Here is a 25,519-nt window from a genome sequence, read left to right on the forward strand (position 1 = left end):
ATCGAAATATTGTAATTTCTGGTTGCTTTGTGTTTTTTTTTTTAAAGGAATATTTCTTATCTTTAGTACCCTTTACAATTCTTTTGCCAATATAAATCTAGTTTTTGAATACATATACCCATGTTAAAAAATTTGTTAGAAGATTTTCTCATATGAAAATAATTGAAATTGCGTCTAAAGAAATTGAATTGTAAGCTACTGGATTGAGCTTATTAACATTGAATGCAGAAATCACTGTGAATATGTGGCTTAACAAATCCCTTGTAGGCAGTTGTACCTGCTAAAACTTTATCTAGAAAGGCATGGTGGGGGAAAAACAATTGACTGGATTGCGGCCGTAAGATTATTCAAGCATTCCATCCATCACCTTGTTCTCGTTCCACTTAAAGCATCGACAGTGTCCTTCTTGAGCCTTCACTGACTAAGCTTTAGCATAAGATTGTTTTTTGTTCCCTCTTACCATAATTATTTTGATCCTTGAAACATGTAAAAACTACCTTTGTCTTATAATCAAGGCCACTAGATTGTGATTGTCCGGCCGCAGCAATTTTCACGTAATTATAGATTTGCTGAATTTACCACATTTTCCATCATCTGCCGCATAATCTGCAGATTTTAACAAAAAAATAATTTGTTTCTAGCTCAAACATTTCAAAAGTGATTGAAAACGTAGCTGCACATGTTGCTGCGCATTGGAAGTCTCTCTGCAAAGGTTGGCTTCATCTTTCTGTTTAGTGCTATATTTGGGTGTTAAACAGGTACTAATCAGGTGCAACCAATGCCAACGATGTTAACAAGTGTGAAAATATCAAAATAATGAAGTAATACTATCACAAAATGGCACATTATGCCGCATAATTTGCCTTATTTGACTCGTAATTTACTAAATCCTGCTGCATAATTTGGCCCTCCGCTGCGGCCTAATCCAAAGGTCCTACTTCTAGTGAGAGAAAAACAATCCATATTTTGTAACCGAAAGTACTGTAATTCTGAAATTCAAGCGTTCATTTATTGTTTTTCTTTTCTTTCAGGTGCGTCAGAAGTCTTGTTGCTTGCTAGGAGAACGGACTTGCGCCGCATCTCGCTGGATATGCCAGACTTCACGGACATTATTTTGCAGTTGGATGATATTAAGCATGCGATCGCCATTGACTATGACCCTGTGGAAAGTTACATCTACTGGACTGACGATGAAGTGAAGGCTATCCGTCGCGCAACTCTAGATGGCACAGGCGCGCAGACACTAGTGACCACTGAAATTAACCACCCGGATGGAATTGCAGTGGATTGGGTGGCTCGGAACCTTTACTGGACAGACACCGGGACAGATCGAATTGAAGTGACCCGACTGAATGGAACGTCTAGGAAAATATTGATTTCTGAAAACCTTGATGAACCACGGGCGATTGTTTTGAATCCCTTGACTGGGTAAGTGGCCTTTTTGGGAGTCCGTTTATCTCAAGTAGAGCCTGGCGACCCGTAGTGGGAAAAAATTTCTTATTCTTTTGTGTAGGATCCAGATTTTCTCAGTAGATAGTAAGTATTAAAGGAAGACTCCAACAAGTGGGGACAGTTAACACAACACCATTAAGTGGCGAAGGAGAATATTAACTTGCCATTTACCTGAAACTACTTATCTATCCTGTTTTCATCAACTTGCCATTTCCTGTTTTTCCACATCAATGTTAAATTCAGGCACTTCTGATGGAGAACTGGTGTTTATGTTTTATTGCTAATATATTCATTGTAATTATATTTTTTTCACAGTGGGCCATCCTTGTGGAGTCCGGGAATTATTTAAAGGGTTACCTTTTTAGACCAGCTTAAATGTATGTTTTCTTTAAGAAATGTTCGAGAAATACTGTGGTGTCTAAAGCTATTAAAGTAATCGATAGCCACTGGAGGCGGTCCTAAAATTAAACTTCTCCTTGCTGTGGGTGCCACAGAGTTGAGACTGTGTAACCCTCGTTGTAAATGTTATCTCTTCTGCGCACTTTGAAGTGAAGACTGTTTCAACCTTGAACCGAAAGGTGCAGGCTGCTTTGTTTTTACTGGCACACTTCTTTTGGTCCAGCAATTTTTAATTTTTTATGTATATACATAATTTTTTGGGGTGCATTTGTTTGATATGACATTGGCTTTAGGTTTTTGTTTTCTCTGTATACATGTTAGATTTTGAAAGAAAGCAAAGTAGAAAATGGTCATATGGTGCCTAATGGTTTCTTGCCTTTTCCTTTCAATTGGGGAATTTTGTAGTTGAATCTAATGTAGTAGTGATTGCTTGTGGTTTCATGATTGAACTGACCCTCCAAGATCAACGTAAAGTCAAGAGTGTCTGTATTTTAGTTTACGTGCATAGTAAAGTGTCATATTTATTGGCCGATGTGGTTGTAGGATGGGAGAGTATTTGCTGAGGATTTTTTTAAACCGACCAGGAGGAATACATTATTGTTTTGAGGACTGAACTAACTGACGTCCAAATGTTTCCTTCTTGGACCCTAATGGAGTTGCACAGTACTGGCAGGGAAGTTAATCTGCTTGCAAAATTTGTTTTAGTGCGGTAACACTGAGCCAGTATGTTGCAATGAAGAGTTGAACCTCATTGAGTATGGAATTCGTTTGTCAAACTGGATTTACTACACGTAAAACCACGTGGAATTCTATGTGGTTTGGTAGGGGGTGGAGGCGGGGAGTAGAGGCGGGAGTAGGGGAGGACAGGACCAGATATGGTCTGGCATAGTAGGAGAGGCTTGGCGGCTGCATGCAATTTTATCAGGCATAATTACCGCCCAGTAAAATCTGGGCCAGTGTTCTAGGCTCAAAGGAAGTAGTTGTTTCGACTTTTTGTGGGAGCTTGTGTTTCTTATAAGCTGATAAAAGTTCTGTATTTGGTTGAACTATCCTCATCTTGAATTTTTAAACAGGGTTCATGCTTAGTTTCTTTATTTGGTTGAGATTGTGCAGCTCAGGACTGAGGCATTTACTATTACTCTGATTGGAAGTGCTATATTGTATATGCTTGTGTTGGCTTTCTTCTAGGGACGTGGAGCACCTAGATATTCAGTGTGGTTTATTGATTTTGGAGTCTCTAGTTTTGATAGCGGAGAGAAACTGCAGACTAGAAAGCTTTGCCTACTTTTGAATGTGATACCTTATTCAGAAAGGTAGTGGGGTGCTTTAAGTGTGTGCGTGGAGTTTTACTATGGGAAGCAGTATTGGGTCTGATAATCTTGATTATTTAGGTGCCTAAGTTTTTTACTCTCCGGAGCCACGGTGGTGGATGTTGGTTTGTTGAACAGAAATGTAGATGATTGTGATTTATTGAACATTCTAAATTTTTATTTGCATGGTGGGTTTCAAGACTTGGATCATTGGTGAGTAGTATATTTTTTCAAAATGATATAATCTTTCTGTATTTTTTTTACGATTGAATGTTAACTGTTACCTTCGTCGGAATGTATGTTTTGCCATTTGAGCTCAGTTTTCTGTTTTCATTGCCATTAATGTTTCAGTGAACTGCATCTGGGTTGTATTTGTATTTTTTGTCTTCGAGAATGTGCATGAGCGATTGTGTTTTATTCTAGTAAATGTTGGTTGATTAGTCTTTGGTGGGGTGTAGACTTGGATGGGGAAATGGATTTTAACCATGTGTTATTGTTTTATTTAAATTTGTTATGGTTTTGTTCATTAAGCTGCTAACATTTTCATGTGTGCTCTGTAGAACATTTTACGTAAATTCTTGTAGTTGAACCAGCCAACTTGAGGCATATGTCAGTTATGTTTGAGTTTGATTTAACATTGTAAGATTAATTCAGACTCCCACGGTAGAAAGACACTAACTTTTTTTTTTTTTTTTTTGTCGTAAGCTTGGAATAATTATTGCCAGGCCATGTATTGAAGGGTACCATATGGCAGGGCGTGCCAGTTATGAGGCTCTATATCTCAGTGCCAAGCTTCGCGACTTTCAAAGAGTATGCCAGTACTAATGTCCACTGGCACACCTGAATCTTAACTCTGTACAATATCTTTGCCAGAGAAAGGTTTACATTTACAATGGAAAGTGGGCCAAACCCAGATTTTGAACAAACTGGATTATTATAATACTGTTGAGCGGGTAAGAGGAGGAGGCACAGCTTTCCAGGGAGTATGTGTGTCTGAATCCAAGATATATTAAAATGTTACATTCATTGAAGTAGAAAGACTGGTATCTGATGTCGAAATTGAACCCTATTCTGCTTTGAGTAAGACCTTCAGAAAACAATCGATGGGCTCATTCATGCAGCAATAAACTATATGGAAGAAGAGTGGCCATGTAATTGCAGATCACAGGACATATTGATTTCTGAATACTAGATGTAATTATTGTAAGACCTGGGTGCATGTGACTGGTGACTTGGGATGCAGTTGGCTAGTCCATTGCTGAGATTGTCTGTTTTACCTTCCTTCCCCTCCGATAGCATGTCCCTAATTTAATTGGGATTTACTGTCTTCGTCATACTAGTTTACTTTCTAATCGGGTAATGTCTTTAGTTGAAGAGTGGTGGTTCTACGTTTTACAGTACAGCTAACATGTTCTTTCTTTTTGCAGCTATATGTACTGGACAGACTGGGGTGTGAGTCCAAAGATTGAGTCTGCTTACCTGGATGGCTCCAACCGGCTGGTCCTGGTGAACGCCTCCCTAGGGTGGCCCAATGGCTTGGCTCTGGATCTAACAGAAGGAAAACTCTATTGGGGAGATGCAAAAACAGACAAAATAGAGGTAGGACATACAACTGACTCATTCTGTGTGTGCATTCTGTTCTATTTATTTTCTTTTGACAGAGGATAGGCTTCCGATTAAACAAATATGTTAAAGGTTGTTCTTGAGCAGTATGTCGAATCAATGGGCCATGTACCACCTTATGGTTTTGGTCAAGTATTTGATCGATCTCCGAGCATTGTGAAAATGGAAAGTGATCTGGGATAAAGTGTGCTCTAAGATATATTCCATTTTGTGTTTAGTTAAGAACAATTCAAACTCTTGTATTTTTTTAAACAGTAGGTTGGTTTACACTGCAGCCTACCTTTTTAAGATGAAAATTCTATCTCCTTATATCAGCGCTAGTCTTGCATTTAGTATAAAGGAACAATAATTCACATTGTTTTTAACTGATTATTCACCCGTTATTGGTAGATGTATTGCTAACAGTTATGGAAATTTCAAATTGAAAATCAGCTGACATTAGACTGAAGGCAAGGGATCGACATTGTATTAACTCTTTGCCTAAATCAAACTTGTTAAATAGCAACACTATCTTGTTAATGTTATCAACCAAACTGTCTATACTTCAGTGATGTGCAGCTTTTTTGCCAAAATTCTTTCTTGGTTTTTTTTTTTTTAAATAAACAAAGCTAGAAATGTCACGGGTCCACCCCTCAAATCCCCCCGCCCCCCAGGATACTGGATGGATTTCAACCTTTCCCTCTACTAAGTGAATTTATATTGTTATGCTTTACCTTACTCCAAAATATTGAGGTTTTTCTCGCATCCCTCTTAAGAGCCATTTATCTACCTGCTTGTTTACAGAGCAAAGTGGCATAGAGGGACAGTAACATGGCCTATATTGTAACTGAAGCAGCTGTGATGGTTTTTGAGTGTATATCACACTATGGTACTGCACTATGCCTACATAAGGGCTGACAATGGAACAGGTCTTTGAAACGTCTAAACTGGAACGTTGCTAAGCAGTGTCTGTTTTCTCCTTTTGCATTTTACCCATCTAGATAACCAATGAAAAATGCATTACGTTTGCGTTTGTTGCAAATATTAATCAAGCAGTCCTATTTCATGTGTTTTTTATGTCCATAAGCTGTTTATACAAAGATCTTCCCTTTTCAATTTGTGTGAGCCCTTTATTATACACACTTATTTGTGGGTCAATGTCTAGTAATACCTGGAAATCCAAGCGACCGGTTTGTGAGTCTTGTCCTGACCAAACCCACTCTATTCACTTGGAGATTGTGGTCAACAGACTGTGTTGACCATGCTTTTGATAATAAAAGCCTGATCTATGGGTACCCAGTGACTTAATATCACCATGGACACAGTGCTTCAGTCTTGGATTTCTGATAAACAACCAGATGCATTCTAGGATGTGTAATCCTAGAACTCTTTTTACTTGAGGTATTTGAAATAATGATTTGTAAAAGAGAAGCCCAGGCCTGGAGTATTGGTTCACTGGTGACTTTGAATCCTTTGGTAACATTAAGAAGGACTGACGAAGAGTAAGATGTTGATGCAGAATGATAGCTGAAGGAAGAGATGGAAGTGTACTCCTCTTTATATGTGAACATTTTTTCTCTAAGAATGCAGCAGTTTCTTGCTGTCTAGGGCAAGCCGCTCCTTATGCACAGTGGGCCCAATTGTAGGCTCCACCTGCACTGACTCTAGGGGGAAGCAGTTTGTACCACTAGCCCCACTATCCAGTGCTGGCTTTCCCACTTGTAGGCCTGGCACACTGCAGTAACTTTGTGTCCATCTCTGACCCTCCCAGCTTCTTACTCTATTAGAAGTGGGAGAAAGCACGTCTGTGTGTGGAGCATCCTGGCTCGCAGCGCCGTGCTGCTTCTGACAGAGAAGGAGGAACAAGTAATGCATTAATCCTGCTACCAGCCAGAAAACACGGCAGGGGAATACATCTTCATTCTTATTAATCGAAACAGGTATTGTCAAATAATTTAATGGAAGATTATGGAGAGTTAAAAGGCTCCAGCAGAGACAGGCTAGTCTGTGGCATGATCAATGGAATTTCCGATTTGACCATCAAATGCTGGTTTGGTCAAACTCCTTGTTAGTGGTTTTGGTCTTCAAAACTTGCTAATAGGAGGCTAGGGCTACTCCTAGCCCCCTTCACCTGTAGTTCTCTGCTCGCTTGAGGTAATGAGAATACCTTCTTGGTGGTACTTAAGATCTATTGAGACCTGGACATGCGCAGCATGGGGTTACCATTCACTGATAAGGCAATACATGCGTTCATGCACCGTGCCTTGATGCCTGCTTTAAGAGAAGGGATTGGAAAGGCTGCAGGAGATCTTGGTGTAAAATGTTAGATGCTGCTCATTGTTGACCTGCTTTACTTGGAACTATATGTAATAACAGATCTTATTTTAGAACTTCGTTTTGTCCATGTTGATTGCATTCTTGATTTGTCCCTCGTAAAATACATTTAACGCGTGCATTTCAGTCTTGTGAAATATTTCCTGCTTCAGTCTCATTCTTTTCAGCATTATAATGGTACATGAACAATTTGGTAATTAAAGTAACTGAGGCCAGCAGGCCCTGCCTTCTGCTGATGAGCCAGACCATGGGCTCAAACTCTGTATTTGCTCCTGTATCACAATCAATTCTGTTTCTGTCTAAGGTCCTTTGAATTATCTTTTTTCTCTGTACCTCTCAACCTGGGAGGTGGTTCTGTACATTTAATGTTATTTCTTGGAAGAGCTGTATCTGACTAGTCTTGTTGCGTGAGCCTTTGCTCAACTGGGAAATACTCACTTCTTCTGTCTTTATACCAACGAGGAATTTAAACGTGTCTTTGTGGGTGGGGATAAATACAAAAAAGTGGGAGTTTTATGCAATAGTGTCCCACCTGTGGCTGTCTGAGCAAGTGGAGAGTTTTTTAGTAGAAGTTTAATGTAAAAAAGAATACAAAGTTAGGTAAGAATCGATTTCTTTGAAATAAAAATGTTATCCCAAAGATGGTATCCCAAAATGTTTGTCTGGGGTGTAACACGGGCCAGGCAACATGGGGCGGGGGAGTTCCAACCCCTCTGTCGTGCAGTAAAACGTGCCCCTGCCTTCAGAAGGCTGCCTCTGCTCTGCAGCTCTTACTCAATTGCTGGGAGACGAAGGTATAGCTCGGCTTTTGATCATTTGCAGAGATCTGTGCGTTCATCTGAATATCACTCTGAGAACAGGACGAGCACACCGGGCTGTGACGCAGGACTGCTGGCAAGCAAGCCACGAACGCTGCAAGAAATCATCTTTTCTGAGAACTTATTAGAGATCTGAAGAACAGGAGGGAGGTTGGAGGCAAAGATTTGAATCCAGGAAGGGGGAACCGAGGGAGTTGTTCTTCAGTGCCCCCCACAACCACTGAGCTGGTTTTCTCCAAAGGTTCTATGTAGGTTATTGCCTTGTGCTCGGTTTCACCTCCTTGTCGGCCTAACCATAATAGTTGGCTTCATAAACAGGGTAAGGTGAGTTTTACAGAGGCCTGCGATTTTTGCCTAAAATTATGTATGTTTGTTAATGCTAAGAAATAATTTAGGATTGGCAGAGCAGAGTTCTTCGTGCAAGATCTTGTGTTGATCGCTGCTCACTGCCTGGCATCCAACTCTGTGCTGATTCCTGTGGGATAAAATACTCGTGTGTGGGCAACAGTTCTCAATCTGCAGGATATCCTCAGGATGTATTCAAGTGCAGCACTGAGGCATTTATGACACCAACCATGTCTCCTGGTGGGTAGAATCAAATATTGTTCAGCCTTACCCGGGCCCAGCGCTTGGCAGAGAGGGCAGAGTATAACCAAACAGGGGGGATTGCCTGAGTCGTGCTGTTATTACTGAGGCACTTAACGTCCAATACTTTGCCATCCACTAAGCCGCCCTCGACCCCCACATTTACCAAGTCATAACAATCCACACGCAGCACTTTACTCCTTACAGCTCCTGCTTCTCCCAGCGGTGCCCATGGACTGGGGAGAAGGCCTCAATCGATGGAGAAGCCAAGTGCTCGTGGAGACTTCGAGCCCTGCAGGGCTCCCCGGAGCTCCCTCTAGAGCAGTGTGCTGGAGTGGACTTCTCGGCCTGGTTGATATGGTGTCTGCTCCTGTAATGTTTGTTAAAAATAAACCTCACAATAACCTGACATATGGTGTCCCATGATCATTTCAGAGAAGATGGTATCTGACTCATTGTGCCAACTCTTGTCATGAAGCATGGTGTAAACATTCAGGTTTTCTCGCGGCTTACCTCCTTCCTGACGTGCAGCATGTGTTGGGGCGTCTACAAGGCTCTTTGGGGCTACCCCATTTGAAGAATTCCCACTGTCTCTTCAAATCACCACATGCTTGGCGTTGCTACTGTGTCTGTTCATGGCCAGATGCTCACCTCGACTTTCAGACCCTCCATTTCCTACCCCTCACTTCTGTTACTCTCAGGTGTAACCGAGGGAGCCTGCTGCACTCTGTCTTGTAGCCCCCTTTCTTGTTCCAGACTGTGTTTCTGTGACCTTCTGCTCTTGCTCTCTGGCCTGCGGCAGCCATGCTGGCCCACACCCTGGGTCCCCTGTCCCCAGCAGCACTCCCTCCTGTTCCAATCACAAGATTGCTTCAGACCTGAGGTTCGCCCAGACCATCAACGCTTCCTCCATCATCCATCGCATGCCTGCAGCTTCGCCTGTGTCCCTGAGGGACGGCGTCCCCCGCCTCTGCAGCCTGTGGTCCTCACAGCCCGATCCCTGTTCGCTCCCCCCAGCACGACCTATTTTTCTTGCTAGGGCCTTCACAGAGCTACTTTGACCCTCTGCCTGAATCTCCTGTCCCTCTGCTGCTCCAGGATCTCCTGGCTGCTCGAGCAGTGCCTCCTGGTCTGCAGGGCCTCCTGCAGGTCTGACATGACCTCCTGGGTAGGCGCTCACTAGTGTGGCACTGACTGCTGAGACCTCTCTGCCTCACCCTGACCAGGCCTTGGGAAAAGAGGGGACACAAATAGACCATTGTCCAAAGAGCAAATCCCAGAAAGTTTATAGATATTATGCATTCAAAATGGGTGTCCGTCTTCAGTGTTTGTGTAAGATCCACTGGTTTTACCGAGAGACAATATCTTTGTGGCTTTGTTTTCGTGTGGCCTGAGGGGCTCTTGAGAAGGAGGCGGGGCACCCCTCCATCTAGCATGTAAATGCCCCTGAACATAATCGAAAAGCCTAAATAAAGTCCTCCTCCCTTATTCCCCCACCCTATAAAGTGATTGACCACAGTCGCCCTGTGGGAAAGGAAGCGAAGCCTGTTGCACACTGGCTGACCCCTGCCTTGTGTCCCAAGTGAGGAGGCCACAATGGAGGTAAAGCAGCCTTTAAGGGGGGCACCCCCACCGCCATCTGCACCCTGCCGTGGGAGCCGGGGCTGTCACTTGAACTTGAGTTTGACAAGTGGCCTTTTCTCCTTCCTCGGTCCCTTAAAACCTCCCCTTTCATTCAGCCGAGACCTTCAAAAGAAACTCATTGAAATGCTTCTTCTCCCCATCCAGTCCCCTTCACAAGCATTTAGAGTGAAGGCCGCCGCCGCGCTGTGTTAATGAGCAAAAGACGAAAAGAAACCCCTCAGACGTCCGTAGTTGGGATGACGCGGGTTCCACCGTAGACCAGAAGTGCCCCTATCCCATCATATTAAATGTCGACGTCGAGGCTCTCAAGAGATCTCGAGATATAATGTGAGGCTGGTGAGAGCTTCCCCCTCCTTGCGTTCTCATTAAAGTGCCTTGAAAAGTCCTGCCACACTCTTCTCCAGGTGAAGGCTCTGTAAATTGTCTGGCTTAAGTGTCATCTGCGACAACCCCTGTCCCAGGTCCGAGCGCTGCCACAGAGGCCTTATGAGCACGGCCAGGGAGAAGCTTTCGAAGGCGGCCCTGCTAGGAGAGGCCGGAAGAGGAAGGCAGCGGCCCTGTCATCGGGAAGCAGGTTAAAGTGCAGTGGTCCCGGTCAGTGAGATGACAGTCCCTGTGTGAGATGCATTCGGCAGCAGTCCCTGTCAGTGACATGCCTTCTGCAGCAGTCCCTGTCAGTGACATGCCTTCTGCAGCAGTGCCTGTCAGTGACATGCCTTCTGCAGCAGTGCCTGTCAGTGACATGCCTTCTGCAGCAGTCCCTGTCAGTGACATGCCTTCTGCAGCAGTCCCTGTCAGTGACATGCCTTCTGCAGCAGTCCCTGTCAGTGACATGCCTTCTGCAGCAGTCCCTGTCAGTGACATGCCTTCTGCAGCAGTCCCTGTCAGTGACATGCCTTCTGCAGCAGTCCCTGTGTGAGATGCCTTCTGCAGCAGTTCCAGTCAGTGACATGCCTTCTGCAGCAGTCCCTGTCAGTGACATGCCTTCTGCAGCAGTCCCTGTCAGTGACATGCCTTCTGCAGCAGTCCCTGTGTGAGAAGCCTTCTGCAGCAGCCCCTGTGTGAGATGCCTTCTGCAGCAGTTCCAGTCAGTGACATGCCTTCTGCAGCAGTCCCCGTGTAAGATGCCTTCTGCAGCAGTCCCTGTGTGAGAAGCCTTCTGCAGAAGTCCCTGTCAGTGACATGCCTTCTGCAGCAGTCCCTGTCAGTGACATGCCTTCTGCAGCAGTCCCTGTCAGTGACATGCCTTCTGCAGCAGTCCCTGTCGGTGACATGTCTTCTGCAGCAGTCCCTGTCAGTGACATGCCTTCTGCAGCAGTCCCTGTCAGTGACATGCCTTCTGCAGCAGTCCCTTTTAGTGACATGCCTTCTGCAGCAGTCCCTTTTAGTGACATGCCTTCTGCACCAGTCCCTGTCAGTGACATGCATTCTGCAGCAGTCCCTGTGTGAGATGCCTTCTGCAGCAGTCCCTGTGTGAGATGCCTTCTGCAGCAGTCCCTGTGTGAGATGCCTTCTGCACCAGTCCCTGTGTGAGATGCCTTCTGCAGCAGTCCCTGTGTGAGATGCCTTCTGCAGCAGTCCCTGTCAGTGAAATGCCTTCTGCAGCTGTCCCTGTCAGTGAAATGACAGTCCCTGTCAGTGAGATGACTACTGCGGCAGTCCCTGTGTGAGATGCCTTCTGCGGCAGTCCCTGTGTGAGATGCCTTCTGCAGCAGTCCCTGTGTGAGATGCCTTCTGCAGCAGTCCCCGTGTGAGATGCCTTCTGCAGGAGTCCCTGTCAGTGACATGCCTTCTGCAGGAGTCCCTGTCAGTGACATGCCTTCTGCAGCAGTCCCTGTGTGAGATGCCTTCTGCAGCAGTCCCTGTGTGAGAAGCTTTCAGCAGCAGTCCCTGTGTGAGAAGCTTTCTGCAGCAGTCCCTGTTAGTGAGATGCCTTCTGCAGCAGTCCCTGTGTGAGAAGCCTTCTGCAGCAGTCCCTGTCAGTGAAATGACTTCTGCAGCAGTCCCTGTCAGTGAGATGGCTTCTGCAGCAGTCCCTGTCAGTGAGATGGCTTCTGCAGCAGTCCCTGTCAGTGAAATGGCTTCTGCAGCAGTCCCTGTCAGTGAGATGCCTACTGCAGCAGTCCCTGGGTGAGATGCCTGCTGCAGCCGACTGTGCCTAAGAGGTGGCAGCTGTAGCTGCCCCGGTCAAGGAGATGCCAGCTTCAACACTCTGTCTGGGAGATGCCTGCTGCAGCACTTTCTGTCTGGGAGATGCCTGCTGCAGCACTTTCTGTCTGGGAGATGCCTGCTGCAGCACTTTCTGTCTGGGAGATGCCTGCTGCAGCACTTTCTGTCTGGGAGATGCTTGCTGCAGCACTTTCTGTCTGGGAGATGCCTGCTGCAGCGGCATCTGCCATTGTAATACCAGTTGCAGCACCACCTTCCATCGTGCTGCAGTGGGGAAGTGCCTGCTGCAGCGGTCCCTGTTGGGGAAATGCCTGCTGCAGCGGTCCCTGTTGGGGAACTGCCTGCTGCAGTGGTCCCTGTTGGGGAAATGCCTGCTGCAGCGGTCCCTGTTGGGGATATGCCTGCTGCAGCGGTCCCTGTTGGAGAAATGTCTGCTGCAGCGGGCCCTCTTGGAGAAATGCCTGCTGCAGGGGTCCTTGTTGGGGAACTGCCTCCTGCAGCGGTCCCTGTTGGGGAAATGCCTGCTGCAGCGGTCCCTGTTGGGGAAATGCCTGCTGCAGGGGTCCCCGTTGTAGAAATGCCTGCTGCAGGGGTCCCTGTTGGGGAAATGCCTGCTGCAGCGGTCCCTGTTGGGGAAATGCCTGCTGCAGCGGTCCCTGTTGCGGAAATGCCTGCTGCAGCGGTCCCAGATGGGGAAATGCCTGCTGCAGCGGTCCCTGATGGGGGGAAATGCCTGCTGCAGCGGTCCCTGTAGGGGATATTCCTGCTGCAGCGGTCCCTGTCCAGGAAGATGCTGCTGCACCAGTCCGTGCCACAAGAGATGCCTGCTGCACCGCTCCGTGCCACAAGAGATGCCTGCTGCACCGCTCCGTGCCAGGGTGTTGGATGCCTGCTGCACTGGTCTGTGCCACATTTGATGCCTGCTGCACTGGTCTGTGCCACATTTGATGCCTGCTGCACTGGTCTGTGCCACATTTGATGCCTGCTGCACTGGTCTGTGCCACATTTGATGGCTGCTGCTGAGCTGTGGAAGGGAAATGCTGCTGCACCGGTCCGTGCCAGGGAGCTAGATGCTGCTGCACCGGTCCGTGCCACAAGAGATGCCTGCTGCACCTGTCCGCGCCACAGTTGATGCCTGCTGCACCTGTCCGTGCCACAGTTGATGCCTGCTGAACCTGTCCGTGCCACAATTGATGCCTGCTGAACCTGTCCGTGCCACAATTGATGCCTGCTGCACCGGTCCGTGCCAGGGAGCTAGATGCTGCTGCACCAGTCCGTGCCAGGGAGCAAGATGCTGCTGCACTGGTCCGTGCCACAGTTGATGCCTGCTGAACCTGTCCGTGCCACAAGAGATGCCTGCTGCACCTGTCCGTGCCACAAGAGATGCCTGCTGCACCTCTCCGTGCCACAAGAGATGCCTGCTGCACCGCCTCTGGTCAGGGAGACTGCAGTTGCCTTCGGGCCGCCAGGGCGAGCGAGGCCTTGTCGTGGGTGCAGCCAGGGTTTCGTGCCTGACCCCTGAGGCAGAGCAGGCATTGTGCTGCGCTGTTGAAAGGCTCTCCTGGCCGGGCGCCAGCAGCGGCACTTTCATCCCTCGCGCCCATTCTTCAGGAAGAAAGCGGAATTAGTGCACAGAAACAGAACGGGAATTGTGATTCGGGCCTTTTTTTTATTTCCATTATCCTGAAAAAGTTGGTTCCCCGCAAAGGTAGATTTCTGATGCTCGCCCTTTGTTTCGCCGGGGCCAGCGCGGAGAAAGGTCCGCAAATGTTGTTTTCTTCTATTTCTTGGCACTTGTTTGCTTTGGGAGTTCTCGTTCGTCAGGCGGAACAAAACGAGCGTGAGAAAGAATAGCTCGTTATAGTGAAGGAGGTGGGGAGTTTGCGTTTAACCGCTTGAGTAATAAACCAAGTTATTTAAAAAAAAGTTTGTATTAATGGTTTTACTGCCATCCCTCATCTTCTCGGAGCAGATGGACCCTTTGTGCCTCAGCATTGCATTCCGAGAAACGGCACAGACGCTTCTCCAGAGTCTGCATGTAAACATCACGGGGCCCACATAATTGGTTGATTGATTGTTGAGCCATTCTGTTTAATCGGCCAAGCTTTCTTTAATACGCCTAATCGGACAACTGACTGGGTCAATGTGCCTGCTGCCGAGATCTGTATGCAAGTACTTACTGCTGCATCGGATACAGGCAATCCCTGTATTTTACAGTCTGAAAAATTACTGGATGCCCGGGATAGGACAACTCACCTCTGCTCTGGTATTAGATGAGACTGTCTTCCAAGGAGGCGTGACTCTCGCAGCTTTTTTTGCCCCAAAAACTGAAAATATCCTTTTGCAGGGAATTTTGAAAAATGTAATTTTGTCCATTCTGTTCTTCTTCGCCATTATGTTCATTATGTCGCGCCCCCCCCCCTCCCACCCCCCTCCCACCCCACCCTCAGCAGTGACGACCCATTCCTCCATTTTGCTGGGGTTGAAGCAATGGTTTGTTTTTCCTTTTTTCGTTTCAGGCACGTGGAGACATCAGAAGACGTTAGTTTGGGAGCAGGGACGGAGTCAGAGCGCATTTTTGCGGACTCATTCCATAACTCGTCCTCCTGTAATTGTGGTCATCTTAAAAGCTATAACTCATCCGGATTGAGCATATCTGGCGTGTGAATACTCTGTCATACTGTAATTGAGTTCCAAACCCTTTACCACCTCCTGGAGTAAGCCTCGACTGCTCCATATTTCCACTTTTGGGGTAGAAGTTTACAAAATGAATTACTGTTATAGAAATGGATGAAATAGTCTTAAAACCCGAAACAGTAATTTCACATGTCCGTATCCACTATAGATACTGTCCAATAACCACCTACAGCCACCAGCCAAAATAAAGTTCATACAGTCTTCTTATGTATTTCTCCCATTATAAGAAAACATTGGGGGAGTTCAGAAGCAGGCTCAGGGCAGGTAGCAGTTTGCTCCAAATAAATATCGACTATACCCCTAACAAGGTGGGCAAGTCACTGGTTTGGACAGCCAACAGAAATAAATGTGGTCAAATGTGAGGTCTTCGGCTAAATCTTTATCTTAAAACCGCTGTTGTATGTTTCCAGTTGAAGGCTTGTAACATTTTACCACCCACTTGCACTGGTAATTGGAGGCTGGTCTAAGTGCCCTTCAGTGTATAGTTTAGGCTTTTAGTGGGAACGTCTGTCTCTCAGTTCCTTAGTCTTGGTTCATAGGGTGTCTAAGAGCGTGGTTTGGGGTGGGAGGGGCTTGTCTGTGCAAAAGCAGACTCCTCCCCCATGTCTTGCAGACTTGGGAAGATGAAGGTGTCACTGCAAGCCTTCGGCAGCTTGCACACATTGGCAGTTTGCTCGGTGCCTGGTCTCTCAAACCTGGTCACAGTCCGTCCCCTTGCTGATCACCTAGACCGCCACCGGTCTGTGGTCTGTCTGCCCACCTTTCATTGGCAACTTCTACATGTTGTTAGAAAGGAATGCCTCCTGACAAAGAAGCTCGCCACACGCTCTGTGCTTTTGGTGTCCAGATAAAGGCCTGCCTCCAAATTAGAAAAGGTACACTCATCTGTACAGGCTTTCACAGCACGTGCTGGTGCAAGTGGTAAGGAGCTAAGCCTTCTCCTCTTCCCTTTTATCTCCTAGCTAAAAATCTTATTTCCTATAGGATCCTTAACCACATCATAACCTTGTATTCCTTTAATCTACACTTTTTGGTCAACTCTTAAAATGGCATATCAGTTTCTCAAAGATCATAATTTCCATCATGCTCACATTTCTCAATTTGTGGCGCATCCCTCGCACCCCAAAACAAGCGACATAACGATCTTAGGTCTGTTTGTCAGCAGAACTGTAAGGTTAGTGTACCATTCCTACTGTTTCTGCTCCCAGCATCTCATTTGCTTCTTGACTTTCTCCTTGATCTGTGGTCATACACCCAGTCTGGAGTTTTGTTCTTCCACCCTTTGCAACTGGAAGTCAAACTCTTAATTAATATATCCTTTAGGAAATATTCTGTGTGTGCGCTCACTCTTTCTACCTTCTTTTTACTGACAAAAAAGATTCTACTATTAGTGAGTTTGTCCCTTCTTATGTAAAGCTAGGTCCTTTCATAATCGTGGCTTCTCTTCCCAGCACTCGTTGGCTGTCTTGTGTAGCGGGAATACTCCCCCTCCTAAAGTTGGAAGCCCGAGTCAATATCAGGATGCAGTCCTAGAGGTAAGGTAAATGCAAGCTCTGATGGTGGATTCGCAGATGGGGATGAGGAAAAAAGCGAGGAGAGAAGACCGGAGAAGACCTTCCTGCTGGTTTTTGTTGTGGCTTCGACATTGGCACTGCGGATTCCTGGCAGTGCCCTGCACATTGTGCTCGCCTCATTGTCATTCCTGTTAAGCAGGCTCCTCCACTTGCTCTTGTCAGTGGTTTCCGGCTGGCATCCACATTCTAAGTTGTAGATAGTCCAAGCGTTCAAATACTGAGGGCCAGCAGCGTCCACAGTTGTAGCTTGCGAGTGAACAAACACGTGTGTATGTATGTGCCCTGGCATCGGGCTTAGCTCACAAATACAATTTCAGATATTTTTATGAAAAAAGTCTGTGTTCCGGAAAGTACATATGTTTTTTCGAAGCTGCAGTCCATGGGGACAAGGCTAGGGGCTTCAAAGGCTGGCAGCCACATCTGCTATAGCCATAGAAGGGGATAATTGACTCTGCCTCTCTCTTGCTGTCTCTTTAGCATCTCTCTCCATCTCTATGAAGTACAACGCATAATGGCTCAACGCCTGCAAATTCTCTTCTGGCGCCGACGTGCAAACCTAAGTGAGAGTTACACGCTGCCAGAGGTGAGATTGGTGGGACCTGTTTTGAAACGTCCTTGTGTTGTTTTGTTGTGTTGCCATTCCAACGTTCCCTGTGAAAATTGGGCATGATTTGCTCTGCACTTACCATGGGTGCTCAGCAGAGCTAGTAGCACCGTCTGAGTTCTGTTTGCAATAGTAAAAGTCCCTGCTGAGGCGAGGGACAGAAGTGCAACTACCATTGTCTATCAAGGTAATAACCAGGATTCAAGTAGGGTGCGTGATGCTATGTAATTCGACCCCCCCACCCCAACAGAAGTTTGAGAAATGTATGCAAAATTATATAAAATGACGTTTGCTAACATCTGGAGTGAAAATTTCACGTGAGAGGCTATCTTGTAAAACAAAACTATTACTGGCAAGACACTACTGTATAAGCATAAAATGTCTCTAGAGTAAGATATTTTGTGCACACAGTTGTCTTGTATAGCTGAAAATTAAGCAAAATCGTGTTGTTAAACATTTCAGGAAATGTTGTATCCCGTCAAATGTGCACATTTTGCTATTTTCCTGGCATAAGTAAAATTATTCCCAGGCCTAGATACACCATTCTACTGAAGTAACTTGGAGGGATCGCTGAAAGGCTTCTGTGATGTGGAATGTGTCCCAAAACTTGAAGGAACGGATATCGAAGACTGAAGTGGACCCTTTACCCACCTTTTAGCCACGTTCGTGGGTAGCACATTTCTACAAACATTAGACCTCCCCCTTTACTCCAAAAGAGTTTACTTCACCTCTCGGACAACCAGTGAAAAAATAACATGGTTGGTTAACCATAAAGAACCATGTGTTTGGTCTTGAGGAGGAGTCCATATTGGCCAGGACCACCTTCGGGGTATTAGCATACACTCTTTAGCTCGTCACCCACTTGCATTACAGTGTGTTGTTACTTGTTTTAAAAGTACCTTTAACCCCTTCCGTGCTCATGCCGACCCCCGGCCGTCATGAGTCACGGTGGGCGTGTGCGCAAGACGGCCGGGGGCCGTCTGAACCACGCCCAAGAACGGAATGTCCAGCACCGTGATGGAATTTGCGCGCAGCCAAGGTGTTAACACAACAGAATGGCACGAAGGCCCCGAATAAAATCCATAAAATTACATTGATGGCGACCTCCTATGTTTAATGTTCAGAGACAGTTTGCAATTGCACCGCATATTTGGCTGTGACATGGTCAGTGGCCAAAAAAGAATTCTGTATATCTCTATGTTAAGATGCATTTTTGCATCGTTTTTGGTTCTGTGGTCCTATAGAATCATGCTTTAAATTAAGCTCCCTCTTCTTTTGGCCCTCAAAAAGTAATGCTTACGATTTCAAAAATCAGTCAGGAAGCTGTTTTTGTCCCCTTTCTACAGACTGAACTAGATGTGTGATGTATCGGCGGTCTCATGCAGACATCTGGCTGATTCAGGACAAGCTGAGTTTCCTCTCCAGGGCCCAGAATATCCCAGGGTGATCTTGAGAGGAAATCCAAAATGGTTTGGGCAGAAGCTCCTGCTTGTTGCGTCAGCGCAGAAGCCGCTCTTGCGAAACTCCGAGTTGTAGTAGTAAATGTTCTTAACAGATGGACTGGGTTATATATTGTTATAGAGGTTCCAGCACTGTGGTCATCATTTCCATGGCTGCTTATCCTGCTTAGGAAAGGCATCCTTTGGAATTAGTAGTTCTGTGTGATGGTGAGCAGATTGTGAGCTCAATTTTTTTCCTTGATTCCGGTCCTTCCACTGCATGTTAAAACTGCTGGAGAAGTTCTAGATCCGATAGCTTCCTAACTGAAGTGGCACCCTCCCCTCAAGAATATCTCCTAAGCACTGCAGCAGAATTGAGTTGCCCTAGCCAACATAAAAAATGTCAAAAAGTAGAAAAAGTTTTTGGTCTCGGAAATCGTACCATAGAAACAACCGACTAATGGATGAAGATGGATGGCTGGTAGCCCCAATAAGGAAGTATTCTATAAAATCAAAAGATCTTGGCTAAAGTCAGACCTAAAAATGCTTATCTTAAAAGCGATTTCTATTTCCTGTCTTTCATTTAGCTGTACGTGGAACAGGTACAGATGTTTGCATACTTTTTCCTTCCAGTTCACTGGCCCTCCCTTTGAATAGTTTGCATGTGAGGATGCTTACTTCAGGGCTTTCAGCATCATCTGGGAGCAGGTTACAAGGAAAGGTAAAGTAGTTGCATATAAAATCATTGTACCTTTGAAGACGGTAGAGGTTTGCGTCGGAAACCACGTCTTGATGGCCACATGAATAGGGAAAGCAGAGGAACAGCCCTTTTGCACTGATCTGCATTGAAGAGTTGTGGTGGAATCCTTTTGTGTACATCGGTTTAGTTGAAGTCAGGTTGCATTAACCTCAGCAGTGGGCAAGACAGCACAGTACCGTGTACACATGTGAAACAGTTGTGTATTCCCCGATCTTCCAGTTTTGCAGGGCACTGAAGTCTCCTGCTTTTGTTGCGATATCGGTCATAGCGGATTATCATGCCCTTACTTGCCCATTCTTTTTTCAAAGACAAGTTCCTCCAGCTGAGGCTGTGTTTGTGTGTTCCTGGATAGAAAGGCTAGTGAACCTAGGTGACCATGGAGTGAATGGATGAGTCTTCATTGTCCATTGAGCACCTGATAGAGCAAACTATATTTTGCTATGACTAATGTCCCAACAGCTGCCCGGAAGTTGTAACATTTGTTTTTGAGTGCAAATACATATCCGGATCTAAGTGAAGTCCTCTTTGTTAAAGGATTGTTGTAAACATTTAGAGTCAGGGCTAGTCATGCGTCTCAGAATCCAGCCTGTTGTCTCATAAAGTGCAAGATACTCTCCCTCACTAAACAGGGGGTTGACAAACTTCGTCATTTATGGCTGTACAACTTCAGGAACACAGCTCACTGGAAAGCAGATTTGCTTCGATGCCAGGGCTTTTGTCAAGTGCCCTTTCTGTAAAAGTATTCGCTACTTCATAAAAAAATGAACATTTTAAATGTATTTCGGTTTCTCTTAAGCTTTAGGAACCCGTGTAATTCCCACTGATGTATTGTTTCAGTGTTCATGGTCATTACCACAACTTAAAACTAATAACTCATCTTCTAGTGGTCTGATCATCAGATGTTAAATAAATTAATTTATGTTCAGTGACATCCTAGCACATCCATAACCACCGCAAGACAGTTAGTTACCTTTTGTGTCTCTGTTTTAGACTGAGGGCCATGATAGGAGCCATTTCATCAGAGCTCGGTTTATCTGTTCTGCTCTAAACAACTGAAGAACGTAAGCCACAAATGTAAGGGGTGCCATTTAGCACTATTTATAACAGCACTGTACGTACTGTGGGTGTATCCATTGACTAATGTAATAAACAGCAGGGCTCACAAGTTTTTTGTTGTTGTTTTTTTATAAAGATCTCTCTGGGTCCAGCAAAATGGGTGCTGTCAGTTTGGTGGTGCTGTATGTGTGTGTATGGATCGAGTTCAAATGTTAGAACTGGAAACTAGTGAGTTACTTTTTGAAAGTTGCTAGTGATGGGGCTGGTTAGTTTTGATGATGGTCATATTGGTTTGGGATTGATATAGCGATGGATGGTGCAAAGTCTGAGTTTTTAATTCTTTTACTGCAAGACTTTGGTTCTTTTGATAAAGCGCAGCAAGCCTCAATGCCTTTCTAATTGTTTGAAGCGTTTTTATAGGTTTTTTGTTTTCCAAATGCACCTCTAAACCTTTACGAAGTTAGTGTTATACTGCCATTATTTTGAACCACAACTATGTTTTAGTTGCTTCCCGAAGAGTAGTTGGGCATCAGAAGATCCTGATCGCAGAAATAAAGCGCTGTTTTGTTTTTGTGAAAGGCAGGGCCGTTTCTGCCATTAGGCAGGACTAGGCGGCCGCCTAGGGCGGCAAAATGGTGAGGGCGGCATTAGGTTGTGGGCTATGGCAAAAATAATCATGCAGTGGAGTGCACTGACTGTGCAAGCGCACCTGCTGCTTGCGCAGTTTAAACTTTAGAGCCGAGCGCACACCCTAGTTTGTGACGGGGGCGGCACGCACCCTAGAGTAGTGGCGAATGTGGAGTGGGACGGACACACTACTACTAGTGCTGTACTGCTAAGTGTGGGTCCCCAGGGCCGTCAATCTTGTAGCGCTGGATAGCGCTACCAATGACGGCCCTGGGCAAAATTTGTGGCCAATCGGTGAGCAGCGCTTCAGCCAGGGAGGGCAGCCCAGTGAAGGTGACGCCGCGTGAGCGTGACGCGCACGGCGCACCAGTGCCACCATCGATCTCTCTCGGCGCCCGCGGGGGACGGACTGTGTGTGTCAGCACAGTCGGCTGGCGCGCTGCTCTGGTGCCCCCTGGCTGGGCTGGCCCCTGTGTGATGGCCGTGAATTAACCACCTGAGTTAAATAATTAATACTGCAGCTGCTGGCTGCCACCAGTGCCACACAGTCTTGTTGTCCCGTCCGGTCCCGACTCCCGGCCCTCTTCTAATCCCTGACTGTCTCCGACCCACTCCAGGCCAGCACCACGAGCCTGCCTGCAAACAGCACAGCCGTGGTGGTCGTGGTGACGTACGTGACTGACTTGAGGAGTGCTGTGCACCGGTGAGTCAGTGCAGTCAGCGAAGACCGCTGGCTGTGCAAATAAATATAAATATATATTTCGGATGGATCAGATGCATGCAATCTATCTAAAAATGTAATAATGTTCTTCACTCAGGCCTGCTTATGTTAAATGAAAATGAGGCGGTGGCCTGCTGTGAGTGAATCATCTCCGAGACTCCAGAGCTCGTCCTCACTCAAGGTCACAGCCGGACTGGCGAGAAAAACACTGAGTGAGAGCTGGGTAGGGGTAGCAGCACTGTGAGGGGTGAGGACGAGGTGAAGGCAGGGTGTCTGAGTGAGGTTTGGATGGTGGCACAGGGCGGGGCAGGTCTAGTTTGTTGCAGCAGGCAAGGCAGGCTGGCTAAAGATCATAAGATGGCGGTGGGTGGGCGGTGGCGGCCCCATGTTGTCCAGGCCTCCCTCAGGCCTGTGACTGAAGTGAGTTGAGGTGATGGAATCTCCCTGCATGTGAGCGAGGCTGGAGGAATAGCTACCAAGGTTTCAGATTGCTATGTGTTACATTTTCTTGAATTCATTGTAATTACTAGTGACATTTCAACGAATATGAGTGACACTTTCTCACGAGCCAAATCTAGCAATGAAGACAAGAGAAATATATACATTTCAGAAATTACACTCATTTGAGCAACAAGGACCTCTAAAACGAGTCACATCATAATCCACAAGCTGTATTACTGAGCAGTGTGCCCTGGTCCTGCATGCCGCACACTACCTGCGCTAAACCCTGCTGGTGGCACCATCACCCCACTCGCACTTTGTCACACACAGCTACACTACAAGCTCTGCTGACTCTGATGCTTGGCGCATTGAGAAGTTACGTTGGCAAGCACCACAGTGGCTCTCACAATCACCTGACCCAGGTGCGAGCGGCTACTAACACAGCTTTACAGTCAGTGAGAATGAGACAGACTGCTATGTGATGTACAGTGAGTTCTCAGCGGTAACAGGGCATACAGGTGGCAGCTCAGAAGAAACTCATGCCAAGGATATTGCCAGCAGGGTAGGCAGATTATATCATACAAGTTATTTTATATCTAATGCATTAATTCTTCTAGCCTGGATGACGGGGGAGAGAGTGATGGTAGAAAAAGGGAGGGGGCAGCATTTTTCAATTCTCGCCTAGGGCGGCAAAACACCTAGAAACGGCCCTGGTGAAAGGTGAGCAGGTTTGCAGCAGAGTGGTTAATCTGGAGTTTGAGGCCTTTCAGAATGAATTTAGTTGGCCTCGTACATGTGCATAAGGAGGGCATGATAGCATATTTTGCTAGCACAGAGTAAATAAGAAGATACCAGTGCAAAACTCTTTCATTTATGATTGGGCACCAAGCCGAAGAAGCCTTATTGAATTGAGGGGAAGGGCAGCAAATGATGTATTTCTAGGTCTGGTTTGGCAGTGCAGATGTCTGCATACTTATTGTTACCAGTTCCTTAAAGTATACAGTGTGGGACTTTGCTTCATCCTGAGGAGTGCCACTTTCTCGTCTCATGCCGTTGTCTATTTAATGTATCATTCTGTGGTGGACCTGGCCCTTTTTGCAGGGTTATCCCCAAATGTATTGCTTTCTTCCTCCTCTATTCTGACCTTTTTGTTGGCTCTAGGACTCTTGGTACTTTACTACTGCTAACCAGTGCTAAAATGCATATACTCTCTCCTTAAAATGTAATGGTATTTGGTTTCTTCCTGCTTGACATATTTGATTTACTAGCAAGTCCCCAGTAAAGTGCACCAGGTGTGCCCAGAGCCTGAAAATCAAATGCTACTAGTGAGTCTGCAGCACTGATTGTGCCACCCACATGAGTAGCCTTGCTAACATTCCTCTGTCTTGCCACTGCAGTATCTGTGTGTGCAATTTTAAACTTCCATTTCGACCTGGCAAGTGCACCCACTTGTGTCCTGTCGCAAGTGAACACTGTCACTTGTAATCTAACTGCACAGCTATGTGGTTGGGTTACAAGTGACAGTGTTCACTTGGTACAGGACACAAATCGTTAATGAAGGAGGCAGCCTCATCCCTAACCAGCACGTTACAATTAGCATAAAAATAATAAACTAATCACTGTTTCAACTCATACGACAGGTGATTTATTGTTATTAAAATAAAGGAGTGTGTAACACATTCTATTCATTAAGTGTACCCACTTGCCAGGCCCAAACCTTCCCTTTACTACATGTAAGGCACCCCAAAGGTAGGCCCAAGGTAGCCTATTGAGCAGGTTGCAGTGTATGTAAAAGGTTGGACATGTACTGCTGTGTTTTACATGTCCAGGTAGTGAAATACTGCTAAATTAGCTTTTCACTACAGCAAGGCCTATCTCAACCATAGGATAGCATTGGAGCTGCCTTGTAACATTTTACAAGTGTATCTTCCTATCAATTTGGTGCTGATAGAAAAATTGGAGTGTGGTGTCACTTGACTCCCAATTTAAAAATACATATTTTAGTGAAGTTAGTTTTTAAGTTGCAGGTCTGCAAATGCCACTTTTAGAAAGTTTGCATTTTCTTACTTTAATTAACCATTCTGTGCCTCTATCTGTATCTGAATACACATCTGGGCCAAGATGACAGTTTGGCTGTTTGTGCATTCACTTTACACAGTCACACAAAGGGAGCTGAGCTGTGCCCTGCATATCCTGATGGGCCTTCCTGAATTGACACTGACACCTGAATAGGGCAGTGTCTGTCCTCACATAAATAAGTCTTCACCTCCTGGAGTGAGGGAAGGGAAAGGCGCAGGGTCTTGTGCACTACAAATACTTTTCTTTTGAGTTTGCCTACTTCAAGGGCTGAAATGGGTTTTTGTACTGGACCTGTGACACCATACACTCAGAACACTTCTGGACTGATGAAGTGCTGCCGGGAAGAAGAGCTGGATTACTGTCATGAGGGACTGCCCCTTTGCTATTTCCTTTGCTGTGTTGACCTGCTGCTTTCTGCTTCTTTCCTGGGAGTGTAAGGACTGGATTTTGCTTTCTCCATCCTGCTTCCAAGGTTCTCCAAAAGCTTGAGTTGAGCTTGCCTCTTGTTAAGAAGTCCCAAAGCCATCAAAGACTTCACCTGCAATCACCTGGACTGCTGCTGTGAGTCCTGCTCTGCCAAGTGGTGCCAATTCCGGTTCCTGGGCCTTTGAAAGTAAGTTCTTGTGAAACAAAGAAGATCCATGCATCAACTCCAAGCTTTGCGTCGCGGTGCTTCTGAAGAACCGCTGCTGCATGAGTCTCAAGCACTGCATCATTGAAGTCTGTGACACATTGCCCTGACTCTGACGCAGCACCTGCTTCAACGCTGTGGAATAGATGCATTTCTTTGACGCCACACTGCAGTATGGAACCGAGGTATCATGACCACAAACAACGCAGCACCTCCCCTGCGTAGCAGAAAGGAACCAATGCACCACCTGCTTTTTTGAGGCTTCACCTCCCCTGTGCCTCGCCTTTGATTTTGATGCATATAACGTACTTTCTCCTGATCAAGTGCAACCTTAGATGAGGAACTACAACTTTATTTAATCTTTGAAAATTCATATCTTGACTTGGGTATGTTGGATTTTTTCATTTTTGGGAGGAGGGGTGTGTCTGTGTTGCCTCTAGAATAAGTCTTACTGTTTTGACCCAAGCTACCAGGGAGGTGAACAGGGGTTATTTTAGGTGTGTAACTTATGTACCCTGACTAGAGTGAGGGTACCTACTTGGACAAGGTGCAAACCACTGCCAACCAGAGACCCCAT

General features: G+C 46.0%; 1 protein-coding gene across 1 annotated transcript in view; it reads left to right on the top strand.

The window, feature by feature from the left end:
* Window positions 1-25,519, top strand: part of LRP5 (LDL receptor related protein 5) — a 412,593-nt gene that overhangs the window by 227,174 nt on the left and 159,900 nt on the right. The window contains exons 6-7 of the mRNA XM_078682857.1: window positions 1,032-1,428; window positions 4,589-4,760. Coding sequence (XP_078538983.1) covers window positions 1,032-1,428; window positions 4,589-4,760 — 569 coding nt within the window. The remainder of the gene's footprint in view (window positions 1-1,031; window positions 1,429-4,588; window positions 4,761-25,519) is intronic.

Source organism: Lissotriton helveticus, chromosome 3_1 (assembly GCF_964261635.1).
Source record: "Lissotriton helveticus chromosome 3_1, aLisHel1.1, whole genome shotgun sequence".
Taxonomy (NCBI): Eukaryota; Metazoa; Chordata; class Amphibia; order Caudata; family Salamandridae; genus Lissotriton; species Lissotriton helveticus.